Genomic DNA, 20,234 nt, shown 5'->3' on the forward strand with positions numbered 1-20,234 from the left:
GATACATATTATAAATGCTGATTTTTTAAAAATAAAGTAGTTAGGCCAGGGATTTAGCTCAGTGGTTTTGCCTCCTGCTGCACAAGCGCAAGAACCGGAGTTCGATCCCCGGTACCAAAAATAAATAAATAAATAATAATAATAAAGTAGTTGTTTTTTGTTTTCTTTTAAATTTTTAATAGACCTTTAAGCTCCAAGCTAAGCAATATAAAACATTAAACAGACTATATAGAGGCAGGATTTTTTAAATTGTAGCAAAATACACAACAAAATTTACCATCCTAACCATGTTGTGTACAATTTAGTATTATTAAGCAAGTTCGCATCATTTTAAATCCTATCTCCAGAAAGTTTTATTTTTGAAAAGCAGATGATCCAGTGGATTAATTTGAGCAGAAGGTGAAGAAAGTAAAAAGAAACAAAATTAATTCATTCTTTGGCGTGAGAAGTTAGAGGACTTTTAAATCTTCTTCAGAACTAGGCAACTAGATTATCAAAATGAAATACACCACTGGGCCAGTATAATGTTCTTTAATTACAAATGCAACAGCTCATACCTCACAAATACAAATTTCATATGGATTAAAGATGTAAATGAAAAAAGTATTCAAAGAAACATAGATGATACATGTTTCATAGTAAGTGAAAATCCCAAAGATAGAAATTAAGTCTTGCATATTTTATTGTATATAATTTTTTATTATTGACTTTTAAAAAGTAACCACAACATTTAATAGTTTTAGGGCAGTGAGATAGTAATTTTTATTTTTTTCAGTGTTCATCTCTACTTTTTTCTATTTTTACAATGAATACCTTTTACCTGCCTAATCAACAACTGTATGTATGTCTGCAAAATCGAATCTGTACAGTTCTGGAACCCCATTATATTACCATTTAATTACAGTGTCCATCTTGCAAAGACTAAGTTTATGCAGGTAGATTAACCCTGCTGTCCCATGTGTCATTAGCTCCTTAAACCTCTAGGTTCATGGCCTTTGATTGGCTTATGTGTGGTGGTATAAGCTGCACCAAGCTCCAGCCTACTGGTTGTCTCATTAGGTTCTCAGATGACAGCATTCCTCTGATGAGTAACGTACTCTAGAAAGGAGAGGCACACCACTAGACCTTAGAGCCTGCTGACACATGAGCTATACAGCATTGGCTTCCTCAACCCATTGCAGCCTTTGCAACTATTTGTTCTCATTAACTGTATATACTGTTAACCACTGCACTGTTGAAAACTGCTTTTTCACCAAAGCACTTCATATGCCTAATTTTCTGCATCTTCATCCACAGAGCTTCAAGGTAGAATTTGCTTTAAATTGTGAGTTTGTTCCTGTAGAATTTCATGAAATCCGACAAGTGAAAGCCAGTTTTAAAAAGCTGATGAGGGCTTGTATCCCAAGCACCATTCCTACTGACTCAGAAGTGACCTTCCTGAAGGCCCTGGGAGACTCTGAGTGGCTCCCACAGGTAATGTCTCAAGAAGTTTGTCTTATAACTTTAAGAAGGGGCCAGGTGGAGATACAGAACCAATACAGTATTTGAGAAAAAGATGTTTTATTCCTCCCTATTCCACATTCTCCTCTATTGTATGCTTTCTGTTAAGGTCTTTCAATTTCAGGAGGCAACACTGTGTAAGAGGGAGAAGGTAGAATTCTTGATGACTGAGTTTTTATCTCTGTGTAATTGAAAGTTTAGTGTCTATAAGATGCTAATGAGGAGAAAATTATTTTGTGTGGAAAATTTTATGTACAATAAATTTAATCAGCATGTATTTATAGAGCTCCAGTTCTGTTATCAAGCCAGTACAGATCCAGGATATAAGAAAGGCAATTTTTGCATGACTCTAAGAGCCTTTTCCTCTCTCTTTCTCACCTTCTATTTATTTGCCTGTTCTGTGTCTCTAGATTTTAGAATCACCCCCATACCACTACCAAAAAAGCACATTGGATGCCTCAAACCTACCTAAGGTTGGAGTAAAACTGTCCATCTGTCATTCAGCTCGGTCAACCTTAGGATATTTTACTTTCGTTTTTTGTTTTTTGATACCAGGGATTGAACTCAGGACCTTGCGCTTGTGAGGCAAGCACTGGAACCACTGAGCTAAATCCCTGGCCCAACCTTAGGATATTTTTAATTGAGCTTTTATTTTGTTTTTTGTTTTTTGTTTTTATTTGGTACTGAGGATCGAACCCAGGACCTTGCACTTGGGAGGCAGGCACAGTGCCACTGAACTAAATCCTTGGCCCTTAATTGAGCTTTTATTGAACAATTAAGAGGAAATACGTATGCCAGCACACGTTTCTTCCAGACCACAGAAAGAAATATATTTATGACATGCATACTTTAGACACTGATACAGACTTTTGGCCAAGAGCATCTCTGCAGTATAACTTAAGCTTTGTCTTTCGGTCCCTAATGCTATGTCCATTATTCCTTCTTACCCACAAGAATTTCCAGTTTTTTAGTACTTTGCATACATCTACCTCCTTCAAGCACCCACCCTCTGTTAAGGAGGAAAAAGGTTTGTTTTTCTATAGTATATGGGACTAAAAGGCAAAAAAGCCAAGAAACAGTGTCAGTACCCAGGACAGTTTTTTCTCAAGGTACTTAAACTATAGAGAAACAAGGCTACATATGTAGTTGGTTATAACTATATTATCAGGATATGTACATTACTCCTAAGGCAGTTTAGGATACTCTGAGTAGCCTAAGAAAGAGCTGACAATACTTACTTCTGTCCCTACGTTATGAGCCCCAGGCCCATACCGTCCCTACCACCCAACTATTATCTCTCTGTGTTGCTGATATATTCTGTGCTTTGCTTCTTGCTGGACAAATGAACCTGTACCAGCAGTTAGAGACTAAAACAGTGGAAAATATTGCCCTACTTGGGATAAAGATATTTTAAAAGTTGACAAAATACAGCAAATTTGCTAAGCGTAAGAGAATTCAGGCCCAGGAATAGCAGTTTTATAGGAACAGCTAGAGAGGAGATTCCCACTTTCAGATAAGACTATATCTTGCCCCTGTGCTTAAAATAACCTGTTTAAAATACAAGTTTTTTAGGGCCGGGGATTTAGCTCAGTGCTTCTACCACCTGCCTTGCAAGCAAAAGATCCTGAGTTCGATCCCTGGTACCAAAAATAAATAAATAAATAAAATACGAGGTTTTTTAGTTCAGAGTTGGATTCATACTGGACAGTCCATCATATGATGCTCAAAATATTTTTAAAAACTAGAATCATACACATTTGGTTTTAAAATCTGAGCTATTGTTTATACCCTAATCAATTACTCATAAAGGGCTTTAAGTCAATTGGCCTGGCTTAAAAGCTGAACACAAATGTAAATACACAGTGACACATAGGAGTATCTTTTCTTAACATACAATTCATATGCTATAAAAATCATCCTTTTAAAGTGTACAGTGCAAACAGGAATGGGAGCTTATACCTGCAATCTCAGCACTTCAGAGGCTGAGACAGAATCAAAAGTTCAAAGCCTTTTCTGGGCCACAAAGTAAGACCCTATCTGAAGAAATTTTTTTTTAAAATTAAAGTATACAATGCATTGGTTTTTCACATCCTCACAACTTTATAAACCACCACACTAATTCTAGAAAAATTAAGAGTATCTGAAAAAGAATGTACTACATCATGGAAGAAACAAATTTTAAATCCAGTAACTATATTGAGAAGGCCACTTAAAATCTCTTTTCTACTTCATGGAATTATAGCCCTGTGCTTTTTGGATAAAACATATAAGGTCATTTTATTTTATTATGTATCATTTGAACACATTGTTTTAATTGTTTTTGTTTATCTACCTTTAAGATGTGTCATTGTTTACTCTTGATTTGACAAGAACTTTGTGGTTCTTTTTACAAGTGCTTCATCCTTCACTTGTTTGATTATCCAAGGCTGATAATAGCAACTCCATCTGTTCTCTGTGCTCAGAAGGTGCTTGTCTAATTGTGACCTCCTTTCCTATCTTTTAGATTCATAGGATAATGCAGCTGGCTGTGGTGGTAGCAGAAGTACTCGAGAATGGCTCCTCAGTCTTGATCTGTTTGGAAGAAGGCTGGGATATCACTGCACAAGTAATTGTTTAATAGATTTTCAGATATTTCATTTTATATCTGTATTTCCTTTTTTAAAATTCTGTGGATAATCTTTTGTATGAGTAGTGTGCTTATGGACAAAAACAGTCCTGTAAACACCACCTGGTATCCGTGAAGAAGATATGTGCCCTGAGCTGTCAGCCCCTGCAAAGCCTCCAGTTCTGGTTCAGGGTGTCAGGTTCCCATATCTACAGATGCACCATATAAGCTTGCAGATGGAGCCCTTTGTCAGCCATGTGGGACATGGACCATCCTTGCTGGGTTTTATCTGTCTTATTTCTGGCCCTAAGTCCCTCCTTTATTAACTGCAAAATGAAAAGGGAAAGTATGAATATAAACTACATTAACACATTAATCTACACCTAGCAAAAAATAGAATACATTTTTTAAAAATAGAATATATTTGAACTATTCCTCTGACTTCATTAATCAAGCTAGCAAAAGGCCACAGTCAGCAAATTGGCCAGTTGAGGATTAAAACTATTAACTCCCTGAAATAAAACTTGTAACCAAAATGAATTTTAGTTTTTACTGGAAAGTGCAGAATCCATTTGATTGCCATCCTGGAACAGTTAGTGAACACGTTTACTGTCCAGGTAACTTCACTTATGAATTAGCCATCATCAAAAGGAAATGTTTTTAATCTAAGAAGCAGAACATTTTCAGGACTGAAATTAATGAAGTGTATCTCTTCTGGTTTTGCCCTAGGTGACCTCCCTGGTACAGTTACTCAGTGATCCCTTTTATAGGACACTTGAAGGTTTCAGAATGTTGGTTGAAAAAGAGTGGCTCTCTTTTGGTCATAAATTCAGTCAGAGGAGCAGCTTGACCCTCAACTCTCAGGGTAGTGGTTTTGCTCCAGTCTTCCTGCAATTCTTAGACTGTGTACACCAGGTAAGTACAAAGGTATAAATTGATTGCTCTGAAGGAAAAAAGTATTACCATTTATTGAGCAGTGTAGTGCTGTGCTAGGTAACATAGTCATAGAATGTGCTAAAATCGTATCATTAGACTCCTCAAAATGGAAAAGAAAAAGAACCAGTGGGCTTCTGGATGTAGGACTGCTGAACTGACTATTGAACTGGTCCCTAAGTGAGGTAGTTAGCATTCTAAATTCCCATCTCCAAAGAAGAGGATCAAGCATACTTATTCTCCAAGATTTGCACTAGGGTAGAACAGCAAAAATCTCCAGGTATTGACACAACCTAAAAGCCAGCACTTGGCCTATCCAGTTTGAGAGGGCCCTACATATCCCTGGAAACACGGTAGATAGAGCCTAATCATTAGAGAAATAATCAGCCCCAGCCAAGCAAACTTATGAGGTTAAAATCACTGTCTTAGTTCTACATGATGAGCTAACTGGGGCTCATCAAGAGGCTAGCAAGTATATAACCTAGTCAAGCCCAGTGAGGGTACTCTAAACTGTCATCTCATGAACATCAGTTACAGACCCTTCTTGATGGGTTTTTGCTCAGGTTTGGGCTTGAGAATTAGATGGCACTCAGGCTAGGGATTTAGGTCAGTGGTGCCGCTGCCTGCCTCACAAGTACAAGGTCCTGAGTTCAATCCCCGGTACCAAAAAAGAAAAATAAACCAAAAAAAAGAATTAGATGGCATTGGGCCTTCAAGTTGAAGGCTAAATTGGCATAGGAAAAGTAAGGTTGATATTTCCAGCTTTGTGTCATCTGCACTACAATCCTGGGGTATAGATGAACAGATTCTGACATGTCCGACATAACAATGAACCTCTTTGAAATACATGGATTTCAAGTGTTTATTGGAAAGAAAGATAGAAATGTTTTTAGGAACCAAAAATAGAACTGGGTCTTCTGAAAAGGTCAAGTAGGCATGTGGCTGTTCTGTTTTTATTCTATTAATCAGTTGAATTTTAAAATAACAGTTCAGTTGAACTATATTATGTATCACATAGTTCACTTTTTTTTTTTTGAGACAAAGTCTCACATTGTACTCCAGTCTGGCCTTGAGCACACTATGTAGCCAGCCCAGGCTGGCTTTGAACTCCCAGAGATCCTCTTTTTTTTTTTTTTTAATTTATTAATTTTCCCAGAGATTCTCTTGCCTCAGCCTCCCAAGTGCTGGGCTGACAGGCATGTGCCACCATACATAGCATAGTTCACCTATTTAAAATGTACAATTCAGTAGCTTTTAGTATATTCAGACTTGTATGACAACTATCACAATTCTAAAACATTTTAGGATGTTTGTATATAAAAAATGCATATTGTTCCCCAAAATATTCCATACTGATTAGTAGTGACTTTCCATTTGCCTCCTCCACCACATATACCCATACACACACACACACACACACACACACACACACACGGCTATGCTTGTGATTGCTTCAGTTTGCTTTTTAAAGAAAAGACCTGTAAATATATATCACCCCAAAAGAAATTCCATACCATTAGCAGTATGACTTTCCATTCCCTCCACCCTACCTCCCCACACACATATACACACCCAGAAGGCTATGCTTTTGATTGCTTCAGTTTGCTTATTAAAAGATCTCTTGAATAATTTCAGTCCATCTTTCTACGCAGCAGATGGAAGCAGTAATAACAAGTTGAGCTTATACTTTTCAACTCTTTGCAGCTAATGGTATATTTTCTTTAAATATTAGCCTTCCTATTCATACTCCTTTTGGCAAAAAGATGAAGGAAAAGGTTGGAGACCACTATCTCTGAAACAGAAAACTTAACCAAGGCCAGGGAGAGGAGCAAGAACCCCTTCTTGTTTCTGTATAGGTGAAAGCATGTGAGTTCTTCATGAAAACATTTATTATTTTGCTTATTGTTCCACTTCCTGTCCCCACATACCACCACTAAAAATAATTAATAATATGTATTTACTTGCACTGTTCTGAGCACTGTATGTTATTTTATAATCTTAAGTAATCTTTAAACCTTTTCCTGACCTCCCTCATTTGTATTCCTAGTGAGTCATGTACTGACTTCTTTGGCACCTATAAAACTAGCAGAGTATATTTATTTGTATGTGTCTTTTACCTTCTACTTACACTAAGAATATTTGGAACAGAAACTATGTTATACTAGCTTTTGTGTCTCTAGTAGCTAACACGGACATAATTTGTCCCTGAATATAATAGACATTCAGTATATATGTATTATCAATTAATTAATCAAACTGAATAACCCTGTCTTATTCATGCTCTCACCAACTTTAATCAGGGACATTTAGAATATCCAAGTAGGATTTTTATTCCACTATGTAGAAATCTTTAGGACAAGAAAACAAAATCCTTCAGTGGCTGTATGTTTCCTAAAAAATTATTCTTTGGCATATCCAGTTTGAATATAATAACATTCATTGCCTTGTCAAGATTTCCCTTGAAAGGTTCTTAAGCCTCTTTATTAGAGGCCTTTGTTCTATCTCAGTAAGAACACACAACCAATTTTTGCCCCTGCATTGAGATCATATCACTGATAATTCATTTGAACACTAGCTAGAGCAGTTGACCTTTTTTTAGGGTCTTTGTGTATAAAAAATGGATATCATTAATTGTTAAAATCGTAATTCCCATAATGAGCTATTTACAAAGAGCATGTAGGAACAGAAACCAAATGAGGCATCATCAGAATCACATCTACCATATAAATCTGACTCTGAGGCATAAACTTAACTGAGAAGAATACCAAGTGCAGTCATCCATGCAGACTTATTTTAATAAGAATTCTACTAAACACATTTTTGGCTTTTTTTTTGTACCAGGGATCGAACTCAGGAACTTAAGCTTGTGAGGCAGGTGCTGGAACCACTGAGCTAAATCCCCGGCCCTTTTTGGCTTTTTAAAAGTGAAATAAGTTGGACATAGGCTATTTATCTTGGGGGGGTTAATTAGTATGTTTGCAATACATAATAATTACATTCATCTTAGAGAATACATATACATAACACATCTTAATCAGTTTTACTTCACCTCCCCTCCCTCTCCTTCCCCACCATCCCCAGAAACCCAGAACAAAGTCTATCTCCCTGTTTCCTAACATGTATCTATTTTGCTCTTTAAATTATATATAACTTGGGTTTCTCATATAAGGGAAACCATGCCTATGTCTGATTTATTTCTCTTAGCATTGTAGTCTCAAGGTGGATCCATTTTCCTATAAATGGCTCAAAGTAATCTTTTATGGCAGAGTAGTACTCCATTGTGTACTACTTCACCACACTTTCTTTTATTCGTCTGTCTGTTTTTGGATCTATAGTCTGCTTCCAGGATTTAGCAATTATGAGTTGTGTTGCTGTAAACATGAGTATGCAGGTACCACTGTAATATGTCTTTAACCCTTTGGGGAAGATATCCAGATGAGGTATACCTGGATCAAAAGGAATTTGTAGGGCCAGGGATTTAGCTTGGTGGTTCTGCCACCTGCCTCGCAAGCTCAAGGACCCAAGTTTGATCCGCGGTACCAAAAAAAAAAAAGGAATTTGTATTTTTAGTTTTCTGTTTTTTGGGGGCGTTTTTTGGTACCAGGGATTGAACTTGGGACCTTGCCCTTGCAAAGCAGGAAGCAGAACCACTGAGCTAAATCCCCAGCCCTGTATTTTTAGTTTTTGAGGAATCTCCACACCGATTTCTGTAGTCATTGTACTAGTTTACATTCCAAGCAACCATGTAGAAGGTTTTGTTTTTCTTCACAACCTCGCCAGTATTGTTTTTTTGATTTCTCGATGATAACCATTCTTTCTGGAATAAGATGGAACCTCTGAATTTCTGTAATGCCCAAAGATGCTGAACATTTTTTCATATACTTATTGGCCATTTGTACTTCTTTTGAAAAGTTTCTATTCATTTTAATTGCCCATTATTTGATTGGGCCTTTTGTTTAAGGAAGTCTAATTTTTTGAATTTATGACTAGATGCTAGACCTGTGAGGAGTACCCGGCAAAGTTTTTTTCTCACTTTGTCAGTTGTTTCCTTTGCTGCACAGAAGCTTTTTAATTTGATATCATTCCATGTGTTGATTCTTTGTGTTGTGTTTAGTACCATTATGGTTCTGTTCAGAAAGTTCTTGTCTATGCCTATGTGTTCAGAGTTTTAATTATCTTTCATCAGATTCAGTGTTTCTATTTTATTATTTAGGTCTTTGATTCATTTTAATTAGATTTTAGAAGAGGATGAGAGATATGGGTCTAGAATCATTCTGCATGTGGATAGCTAGTTATCCCAGCACCATTTGTGGAAGAGGCTGTCTTTTCTCCAGTGTTAGTTTTTATCCCCCTTGTCGAAGATGGATGAATGTGCCTGAGGTTGTTTCTGCATCCTCTGTTCTGTTCCACTGATCTACTTGTCTGTTTTTGTGCCAGTACCATGCTGTTTTTATCTTTTGTCACAGTAGCTTTGTAATATAACTTGAAATCTGGAATTGTGATGCCTCCTTCTTTGCTCTTGTTACTTAGGATTGCTTTGGTATTCTGGGTCTCTTCTAGATCCATATAAATTGTAGGATTGTTTTTTCTAGTTCTGTGAAGAATGCTGTTGATATTTTGACTGGAATTACAATAAAACTATTATATATAATATATATCAAAATATATATTATATTTATAAATGATATTATTGTATCATTTTTCAAAAATTGGCCATTTTAACAATATTGGTTCTGCCTATCCAGGAACCAAGGAATAGCTTTCCATTTTCTACTGTCCTCTTCAGTCCCTTTTTTTTTTTTTCCTACATACCATGTTGGGATAATACCCTCAAATTTCACAAGGTAAAATAGAATTTTAAAATGAGTAGTTTTGACTTCTCCATCTGCAAATGAGGGGCTAAGATCCTAAAGATGACTATACTCACAGAAAACAGCTATAAGACAAAGATATGAGGAAAGCAGACTTTTCCACAAATGCTGTTGGGTTTGATAACTGGATATCTGTATGGAAAAATATGAGCCCTAATTCTTTGGTCACATTCACAAAAATTTGAAGTGGATCATAAACCTAAATGGATAAAGTTCTTCAAATTGAAAATAAATGATAAAAGGCAGAATTTTAGGCTATCAGGAAGGAAAAAAGAAAACAAAATAAACGTATGGGTAAATATAATAGACCTTTCTTCTCTTGAGTTTTCTAAGTTATGTTTGACATTTGACGCAGAAATAACACTGTTTGACCATTTGGAAGCATAAGTGGCTGACATTCAGGTCATAACTCAAGACTTTGGTCATAAGTTAAAACTAAAATTCCAGTCGTAACCCAAGTTGTTCATATGTCAGGCTGGTAGTAACTCAAGGGTCTACTGTATTTTTCTTTGTGACTGTGCCTTGGTAGTTGTGCCTTTGAAGGAATCGCCATAAAGTTGTTCTAACATTCTCTTATTAGCCTTTTATTATCTACTTTTTTCAGAAGGAGGTATTGGGGATTGAACTCGGGACCTTGCGCTTGTGAGGCAGGCCGCAGCACCACTGAGCTAAATCCCTGGCTAGCCTTTTAATATCTGTAAGCTCTTCAGTGAGGTTAACATTTTCATTGCTGGTATTGGTAATTTGTATCTTTGTTTTTTTCTTGGTCAGTCCAGCTAAAAGTTTACTGATTTCATTGATACTTCAAATAAAATTTAATTTCACTTTTAAAAAATTGATGTATTTTTTATGTATGTTACAGAAATAATTGAGACAGTTACAAATAGGAGAGCATAAAGGGTTACAAAATGAAATAAGGTTTCTATACTTGGCTGAAACTACTGAAATGTCAACAGCATTAGACTTGTAAGGTATATAATGTAATACAGCAACAACTTAGGCTTTATAAAAATTCACTCAAAAATACTATAGACAAGTCAAATGGAATTCTAAAATATGTTAAAGTAATGAACATGAGGCAAACCAAAAAAGATAGAACAAAAAGAATACAAAAAATAAAATGGCAGAACCAAGCCCTACCAATAATTATATTCAGTGTAATTAGTCTAAATATATCATGATCTAACTATATGCTGTTTATAAGAGACATATATAACTGAAATATAACTGTATTGTTCAACGCAGCTTTATTTATAATAGCCAGAAAGGAGAAGGATCCCTACAGTAGGTGAATGGCTATACAAACCAATACATTCATACTATGGAGTAATACAATAAAACGGAATGAACTATTGATGCATGCAATAACTTGACTAAATCTCAAGAACATTATACTGAGTGGGTGGAGCAGTCTCCAAAGGATAACATACTGTATGGTTCCATTTATAGAACATTCTCAAAATGACAAGATCAAAGAATAAATTAATGGTTACCTGAGATTCAAGGTAGTGGGGGGTGACTACAAAGAGCTAGTATGAAAACAATCCAAATGTTGAACAGATGAACAAATTCTGGAGTATTCATATAGTAGAATAGTCAGCAAGCAAAAGAAATGGAATACTAATATACACAACATGATGAATCTTATGCTTAGTGTCCTTCAGAAAAGACTATGTATTATATAAATTCATTTAAGTGAAATTTTTTTAAAAAGCAAAACCATAGTCACTGAAAGTGGACCAGTGATTGTCTGGGACCTGTGGTTGGGGAGAAAGGATTGACTACAAAGAGCATAAGTAAAATTTTTAGGATCTAGAAGCTGTTCTGTATTCTAGTTGTGATGGTTACTTAGCTATATACAGTGTTCAAAATTAAGCAAACTGTTCTCCTAAAATAAATTTTATGTAAATTGTATTTCAGTAAACCTGAAAATTATACTCCATTAGTAAATCCTACATCTCAGTAAATTGCAGCCCCAGAAAAAGAAAACAGCAACTATCTAGTTTCTCCAGAGAAGAATTTATCAGTCTGGTGCCCAGAAAGTTACTTCCTGGAAGCAGGACAGGAAATGGGTTTAGGGAGATCCCAGTTTAATATGGAGATTTTACTTTCTCATTGCTAACCCAGTTGTGCCTGGGATTCCCAAGTTCTGAGGTTTGATAGTTTGGTTTTTTGGGGTGGGAGGACCTCTGATCTCTTGCTCTTAATAGGATAAATCATATCACAGCATAGGGTGGAAAGCACCCTGGGGTCTAAAAACTGTCTCATTTTATCCCTGTTTCACCCCTATATTTATTCAATCCATGAGCCTCTGTGTCCTGAGCCTTTCTAGGTTTACAGGGAAAATTCTCAAATCCTTTTCCTCCTACAGGCATCTCAGTGTCACTTCTCTTCTGTCATTCACTGCTATTTTTCCTTCTGTTTTCCATGTTTCAAAATTCTGCAAAATTGTTTTTGCCTGTTATTGTGTAACATTTTCCCCATTCCCTTTTGGGTTTTTTACTTCTTAAAAATTCCTTTCCTTTAATAGGGAGTGGATTTCAGGAAACTGAGCTTGTACAGCTGAATTCGGCTTGTTTAAATGTACTACAAAATGTATTCAATCCCTGTGTTCAACTTGCAGAACTCTGCATAACTAAACATTAGAATCAACAGAAAATCCTCTCACAATAAGGAAGAGATGAGAGGTGAGAGGTGCTTTTATAGGATATACTGTTCTCCAGCCAGAGATTTAGCTCAGTGACCCCATGACTGCCTCGCAAGCGCATGAGGTCAATCCCCAGTACCAAGAAAAAAAAAAAAAAAAAAAAAGATATACTGCCCTCAAAAATGGGAATGTCTTTGTGTCCCATGTGCAGTAATCCTTATTTGGAACATAATACTAATATTTTATTGTTGAGGGTAGGGCAGGAGTATGAGGATTATAGAATATCAACAGGTAACCTGTATTTTGCAAATACTCCTTAAGTGGTATAAATAAAGCAACTTAACATAATAAACTAAAATGAGGTATAAATTACATTCCTGTTATATCTTCAGTATACAATATATGCTAAAAAATTAAAAAGGTTAAGTTACATAAAAGAAGTTGGGGTAAAAGTTAAGTGAATGCTTCAGGAACTGTAGAAAATAACAGTCTAAAGGCCCTGTTTATTATTTCAATTCTAGCTCTACTGTGTTAAGATTTTTTAATTGAAATATGTATAAAAATTTTTAAGTTTGCCTGAGCTCTCCTTTCACTTACTACTTAATACATACTTACCTGAGGGCAGACAAGTCATGACAGAAGGACCATATGACCTTAATTGCAGTACTTTAAGGATGTGTGGCTGTGATTGGTATCAGCTTTGGTGAAGCAAATTATTTTGTGCTGAAAGGGGATTGTTTATTCATTGGAAAACAGGAATCTAAGAAGTCTGTAGTTAGCAAATAGTGCTTCTGACTCTTGCTGACTTAATTATAAGGTACTGTTTCATCATCTCCTACATACTGGGTTTAGGCATTAGAAGATGCCTTCTTTGAATTGCCTTTCAAGTGAACACTGCTGCTTTACATGACTGGCTTTTGCCAAATAATTCAAATTAGTGCTATCTTCAGTCTCTCAGGGACAAAATAGAGTGAGGTCCAACAACATTTTAAAAATAAATTCAAAATTACACAGCAGCAGTTGAAACTTTCTCTAGATGGAATGTGTTCCCTCCTTGTTAACCATCTCTAACATGCTGAATGCCAAAAAAGCAGTCCATGGACATATGCCTAGACTTGTCCATTAGTACTAATAAAGTTACAAAGAAAACAGATGAAACAATGATCTTAAATTAGAACTGCCTCATTATATAAAAAGCTATTGTTTATGCCAGTATATCCAGGTGTCAGATGAATTGTAAATGCTAGATCACTGTTTCATAATACCAACATCTGGCAGATTTTTTGTTGCTTCTAAAAGAAACTCACTTATTTCAAATGATATCATTACAGAATGCTCTTCCCTTTCTTAAAATAATTGAGCCAAATCTTTCAAAAGGAAAATACATCCAAAATACAAAAATAAATTTTTTACCTATAATTTATATTTAAAATACACCACCAAAGGGAAAAAATATATACACTACGAATGAAAACATGAAGCATAAAAAAAAAATCCCTTTATTTGAACCTTAGAGTAAATCTTTGAGAGCATCCTAGAGCATACTTTTTCATTTTTTCTACTTAAAAAAAATAACAATTTTGGACTTTGCCTTCAAAGTTTATTCACATCAGGGCTTGGAATTTAGCTTAGTGGTTTCGCTGCCTGCTGCTCAAGCTCAAGGACCCAAGTTCAGTCACCAGTACCAAAAAAAAAATCCTCAAAGTTTATTCACATTGTAAATTGGATCACTCAAGGCTATACTTTCAGGGATTATTTCTTTTTCTTTTCTTTTTTTTTTCAGGGATCATTTCTGTAGTTCATAAATTGGACCACTCTAGTTTGGCTTGGTACAGTGATTCTCATGATTATTACATGCAGCATTTTGCAAGATCTTCCTCTAAAGACAAAAAACTATTTGCTTTTTTTTTCTTTTTTTTTTGGTACCAGGGATCGAACTCGGGTCCTTGTGCTTGCACAGCAGGCAGCGAAACCACTGAGCTAAATCCCCGGCCACTATTTGCTTTTTAAGATAACCCTTGCTTGTGAGCTCATGTGTAAGTAGCTAAGCTGCCCCCACAGAGGTTTTTCCTCTAAAATTTATCTGTTCCTCTTGGCAAAATAACTGCAGCTGATGGGTGCATGGTGTATTCAAGAGTTCCTAGTATCTTCATACTTCCCATTCAGCTGAAAACTGACAAAACTTACACAGCCCCAGCTGTTTTATAACAAAACAATTTTGTATTGTCTTTTAATATTTGAGCCCATATAATATGGAATAATTTTGAAATCTTATGTAAAGTAATTGACAGTTCAATTAGACTTGTTTAATCTGTGAAATAAAATTTAATATGAGCTACTTACTTTTCTTTAGTGCATCTAGTGTGCCTTCAGTCTTTCACATTGGCACCATTTTATACAGTGTCTCATAGTTTATTATCTGTAGTACCTGGAAGCAAAATCTAGTTTTATTACATTTAATTCCCAAAATGTCCATCTGTCCTGGGATTTGAGTCATAGCTTGTTTTTATGGGCCTTTTAAAATTTTACAAAGAACTTAATGGCACATGGGCAAAAAAGAAGACCCTATAAATTCATGTTTCTCCTAATTCCATTTCAGATTTAATTCCTATAAATAAGCGACGTTGCCTGCTTTCACTACATGATGAAAACTAAAACTAAAATGCCAAAACAGTTTAGTTTTTTTTTAATCTGTATTTTTTGTCTTCTGGAAAATGAATACAAAATTATTTTGAACAACAGAATCCATATGGTCTCTGAGAGAGACCTAAAAACTCTGTCCATCAGCATATTTAGGGAAATGCTCATATAGAATGAATTTACTGGCTGAATGCCTATCATTCCCAATTCTATATAAGATGATAAGGTTAAATTTATTTGAAGCTAGGACCCCAAATTCTTGTGGTCAGCAATAAAGAAAAATAACAAAACCAAAAGCTGTTCTTGGAGAAGATCAATAAAATTGATGAGGGTCTATCAGAGTAAAATAAGACACAAATTACCAATATAAGAAATGAGAAAAATGACATCATCACAACTTTATGCCAATAATCAATTTAGATGAAATGGAAAAATTCCTTGAAAGATGAACTACCCCACTCAAGAGGAAGTACATAGCTTGAATAGGCCTGTGTCTATTAAGAAAATTGAAATACATAGCCAGGGATTTAGCTCAGTGGTTCCTAAACCTGCCTTGAAAGTGCAAGGTCCTGAGTTTGATCAGCTGTACCAAAGAGAGAGAGAGAGAGAGAGAGACAGAGAGAGAGACAGAGAGAGACAGCGAGAGAGAGAGAGAGAGAAAAGAAAATTGAAATATAGTTAAAATCCTTTCACAGTGAAAAGTTCAGGCCCAGGTGGCTTCACTGATAAATTCTACTTAGCAAGCAAGGAATAATAATAGCAATTCTACAGAAATTCTTCCCTGAAAATGAAAGCAAAGGGAATGCTTCCTAATCAATCTGTAAGCATTAAGCTTACATTAAGCCTGCATTAAGCTAGCCTGACAAGGACAGTAAAAGGAAACTATTGACCAGAATCCATGATGATCAGATTCAAATTCTTTAAACAAAATTTCGGCAAGTCAAATCTAACAGTATATAAAAAGAATAATATACCCCAGTTAAGTGAGGTATATCTCAGGAGTGCAATGTTAGTTTTATTTAATCAAAATCAGTGCTATTCCTTAAAAAATATTTTCAGGGAACTAAGAACAGAAGGGAACTCCTCAAACTAATAGTATTTTTCAAAACCTACAGCTAACATACTCAATAGTGAAAGACTGAATGCTTTCCCCCAAGACCAGAAACAAGATATTGACATCTGCTTCCCCATTTTTATTCAACAGTGTATAGAAGTTCCTAGTCATGCAATAAGGCGGAGGAGGAGGAGGAGGAGGAGGAGGGGGAGGAGGGGGAGGGGGAGGGGGAGGAGGGAGGAGGAGGAGGAGGAGGAGGAGGAGGAGGAGGAGGAGGAGGAGGAGGAGGAGGAGGAGGAGGAGGAGGAGGAGGAGGAGGAGGAGGAGGAGGAGGAGGAGGAGGAGGAGGAGGAGGAGGAGGAGGAGGAGGAGGAGGAGGAGGAGGAGGAGGAGGAGGAGGAGGAGGAGGAGGAGGAGGAGGAGGAGGAGGAGGAGGAGGAGGAGGAGGAGGAGGAGGAGGAGGAGGAGGAGGAGGAGGAGGAGGAGGAGGAGGAGGAGGAGGAGGAGGAGGAGGAGGAGGAGGAGGAGGAGGAGGAGGAGGAGGAGGAGGAGGAGGAGGAGGAGGAGGAGGAGGAGGAGGAGGAGGAGGAGGAGGAGGAGGAGGAGGAGGAGGAGGAGGAGGAGGAGGAGGAGGAGGAGGAGGAGGAGGAGGAGGAGGAGGAGGAGGAGGAGGCAGCCCACACATGGAAATGGAAATAAAATTGTCTTTATTCATAGCCTGACTGCCTGTAAGATCTACCCCAAAAAAAACAACTATTAGAATTAGTGAGTTTACCAGAGCTATAAAATATTTCATTGATATATAAAAATTAGTTGTATTTTTACATACCAGCAACAAGCCACTGGAAAATTGGAAATTTAAAAATCAGAACCATTTACAGTAAAACACCAAAAACAATAGAATATAGCAAAACACATTAAGGACCTGGACTCTAAAAATTATAAAACATCCCTGTAAGAAATTAAAAATACTTGAATAAGTCTAAAGCTATCTCTTCTTCATGAATTGGAAGACTCAGCATTTTTGAAATGTCAGTTCTCCACAATGAGTTTAAAGAGACAATGCAACAATCCTAGAAATTGGCAAGCAAATTCTAAAATCCATATGGAAATACAAAGAACCTTGAGTAGCTAAACAACTTTGAAAAAGAATAAAATTGGAGGGTTAGCACTACGTGATTTCAAAAGGTTTATAAATCTTTAGTAATTAAGAGAGTTTAGTTGGTATAAAAACGTAGATCAATGGAACTGTTTCCTAAAATAACCCCACCTATATATGATATATGTTTTGGACAAAGATACAGATGCTGTGGAAAAGGATATCATTTCAACAAATGGTACCTGAACAACTGGATTTCCAGAAGGGAAAAAAAATGTACTTTGATCCATACCTACCACCAATATAAAATTCTAGAAGAAAAAAGAAATCTTTGTGACTTTGGGTTAAGCACAGATATTTTAGGGTCATCATCAGAACCATGACCCAGAAAAGCACATATTAATAAATTAGACTTTGTCAAAATTAAAAACTTCTGTTCTTCAAAAGTCCTTTTAAAAATGAAAAGACCAGAGCCAGGGATTTAGCTCAGTGGTTCTGCCACCTGCCTCACAACCGCAAGGTCCTGAGTTCAATCTCCGGTACCAAAAAAAAAAAATGAAAAGACCAATCACAAAGTGGAAGAAAATATTTACAAATCATGTCTGCTAACGGACTTAATATCCAGCGTATATAAATACTTCTCAAAACTCAATAAGAAAACAACTACCCTATTTTTTTTTTTTTGGTACTGGGGATCGAACTCAGGTCCTTGCGCTTGCGAGGCAGGCGGCAGAACCACTGAACTAAATCCCCGGCCCCCGACCCTATTTTTTAATGAGTAAAACATTTAGACTGACTTCGCAAAAATGTACAAATAGTGAAGCACATGAAAAGATAGTCAGCATTGTTTTTCATTAGTAAATACAAGTTAAAAATCACAATGAAATACCACTACACACCTGTTTTAATGGCTGAAATTTTTTTATCACAATTTTTTCAAGGTTGTGGAGGAACTGGAATTCTCCAACACCACTGTTAGGAATAAAAAATTGTACAGTCATTTTGGAAAAGTTTGGCCATTTCTTAAAAAGTTAGACATACACCAATCATATATGATTCAATCATTTCATTCCATTAAATGGAGAAAGTGATTTTTTTTTTTGTATCAGTGATCGAATTCAGGACCTTGTGCTTGCCAGGCAGGCGTGGTGCCACTGAGCTAAATCCCCAGCCCAGAAAGTGATTTTTCTTGCTTACTGGAAATCAAATCACCAGATTTTGTCTTGTAAATTCAATTTTAATATATGTGCTGCTAAAGTGAGCACTTGTAAATTCTTCACTATTACAGCAGAAAAGCTTTTCAGAAAATTCCTTGTGTTTCTTAATGTCACATTCCAAATGTGGTATCTGGATATTAATCAATCCAGCCTTCAAGTCCACATGACTTATTTTTTCCACTAAACATTTTCATATGTTTGTTGCTAAAGAGTAAAAAGTAAGTTATTCTGCATCTTCTCTCCTATTTCCAGTAGGCCTGATCATGAGCTCATTTCAGGTAGATTTTTTTTTAACCCCAAGCACCAAGTAGCTGCCCACTGTGACACATACACAGTTATACGCACACTAGTGCACACAAGCACCCATACCTTAGTGCTCTCTAAGCACAATTCCAGCTCCAGCAAGGTAAGTGCCAGAGGCCTCAGAAAAGTTTTACCTCTCTGACATAATTGTAGAGGGCAGAGTTTGTGGTGGAGTCAATCACTTGGTAACAGTGGGCTGTGAAAGCAATTTTTCTACTTGCACAGGAGGTTTACTTTTGATCTCCCTGAAATCCCCGTAAGTTCAATTTAAGGTCATATTCATTATCATTTCTTTTCTACTTTACCTCAGAAGTGGGTTTTTAAAAATTATATTTCTGAGCATATTAAATATAATCCAGGAAACAGGTACATGTGAGGCAAGTGGTTTCTGTGGAGAATAGTTAAGAGAAATGTGGACAGCACCACTGTTGCCTGCGTTAGTAAAAGAACTCTGAATTCTTCCCCTGTAGACAGTGAACCAGGAGCTGGCTTGTAACAACTGGAGGTGTATTCCAAGGACTGTTGGGGCAGTTGTCCTTAAATCTCACCCTGTGTAGCACACAGCAGATTTCTCCTCCACCAGACCCAGATAGTAGGAAACAAAGTTCCATCTATCATTGGCCTGTCCCCTTTTCTCCAACTAGCCACTGTCTTCATCATCACCCTTCATCTCTTGTACACTGGCTTCTCGGGGTGGCACTATTGATTCCAAAGTAGGAATTTGAACTAGAAAACTATTTTTGGTGTTAAGACAGGTGAAAGGGGAAATTGGAGATCTGAACAATGCTTAAGAAAGAAACCAGAACACCAGAGAACCAGCCCAGTGCAGAATCTAACCCAGGGCCACCTGGTGTGTATACGAGGGTTGATTAAAAAAAATATGTTGAATGTTTAATTTTTTAAACTTATTACAGTAAAAGACATTGCCATTGATCCCCGTAAAAATATTCCCCCTTGTTTCATACACACTTATCCCATCGTTCTCGGTAATGTACCTTTTACTCATGTGTATCAGTAGGAGCCAGCATTTGAATGAGAACTGAGGACAGGGTTGACAGTTGAGATTAAGAGCAAGGAAAGGAAAGCCATTTTTAATATTTATTTTCTGTCATAGAAACAGAAGAAAGGTTACTAATTCTAATAACCATTAAAATAAATTTATCATTATGCCCAGTGTAATGCTCAAATAATAATGTTGAACCCCAGATTGTCAGATTGACTTAGGTTTTATTTAATTATAACTATCAGCACTTCAAGTATATTTGATCTTATAATTAGTTGTTCGTATACCGTAATCATGGAAAACTCATGGTATCTAATCCCTTCATTTTCACTGATCCGTAAACTCATACTTAATACAAATGC

The 20,234-nt window shown here is 36.4% G+C and overlaps 1 protein-coding gene across 12 annotated transcripts in view; it reads left to right on the forward strand.

Moving 5' to 3' along the window:
* Sbf2 (SET binding factor 2) overlaps window positions 1-20,234 on the forward strand; it is a 450,794-nt gene that overhangs the window by 412,778 nt on the left and 17,782 nt on the right. For all 12 annotated transcript variants that reach the window (XM_087211305.1, XM_013074593.3, XM_013074594.3 and 9 more), the window contains 3 exons: window positions 1,297-1,473; window positions 4,004-4,105; window positions 4,835-5,020. In XM_087211305.1, coding sequence (XP_087067431.1) covers window positions 1,297-1,473; window positions 4,004-4,105; window positions 4,835-5,020 — 465 coding nt within the window. The remainder of the gene's footprint in view (window positions 1-1,296; window positions 1,474-4,003; window positions 4,106-4,834; window positions 5,021-20,234) is intronic.

The sequence above is a fragment of the Heterocephalus glaber genome, unplaced genomic scaffold, assembly GCF_053883595.1.
Source record: "Heterocephalus glaber isolate CG9 unplaced genomic scaffold, H.glaber_assembly_v1.0 deba00001428, whole genome shotgun sequence".
In the NCBI taxonomy this organism is placed as follows: Eukaryota; Metazoa; Chordata; class Mammalia; order Rodentia; family Bathyergidae; genus Heterocephalus; species Heterocephalus glaber.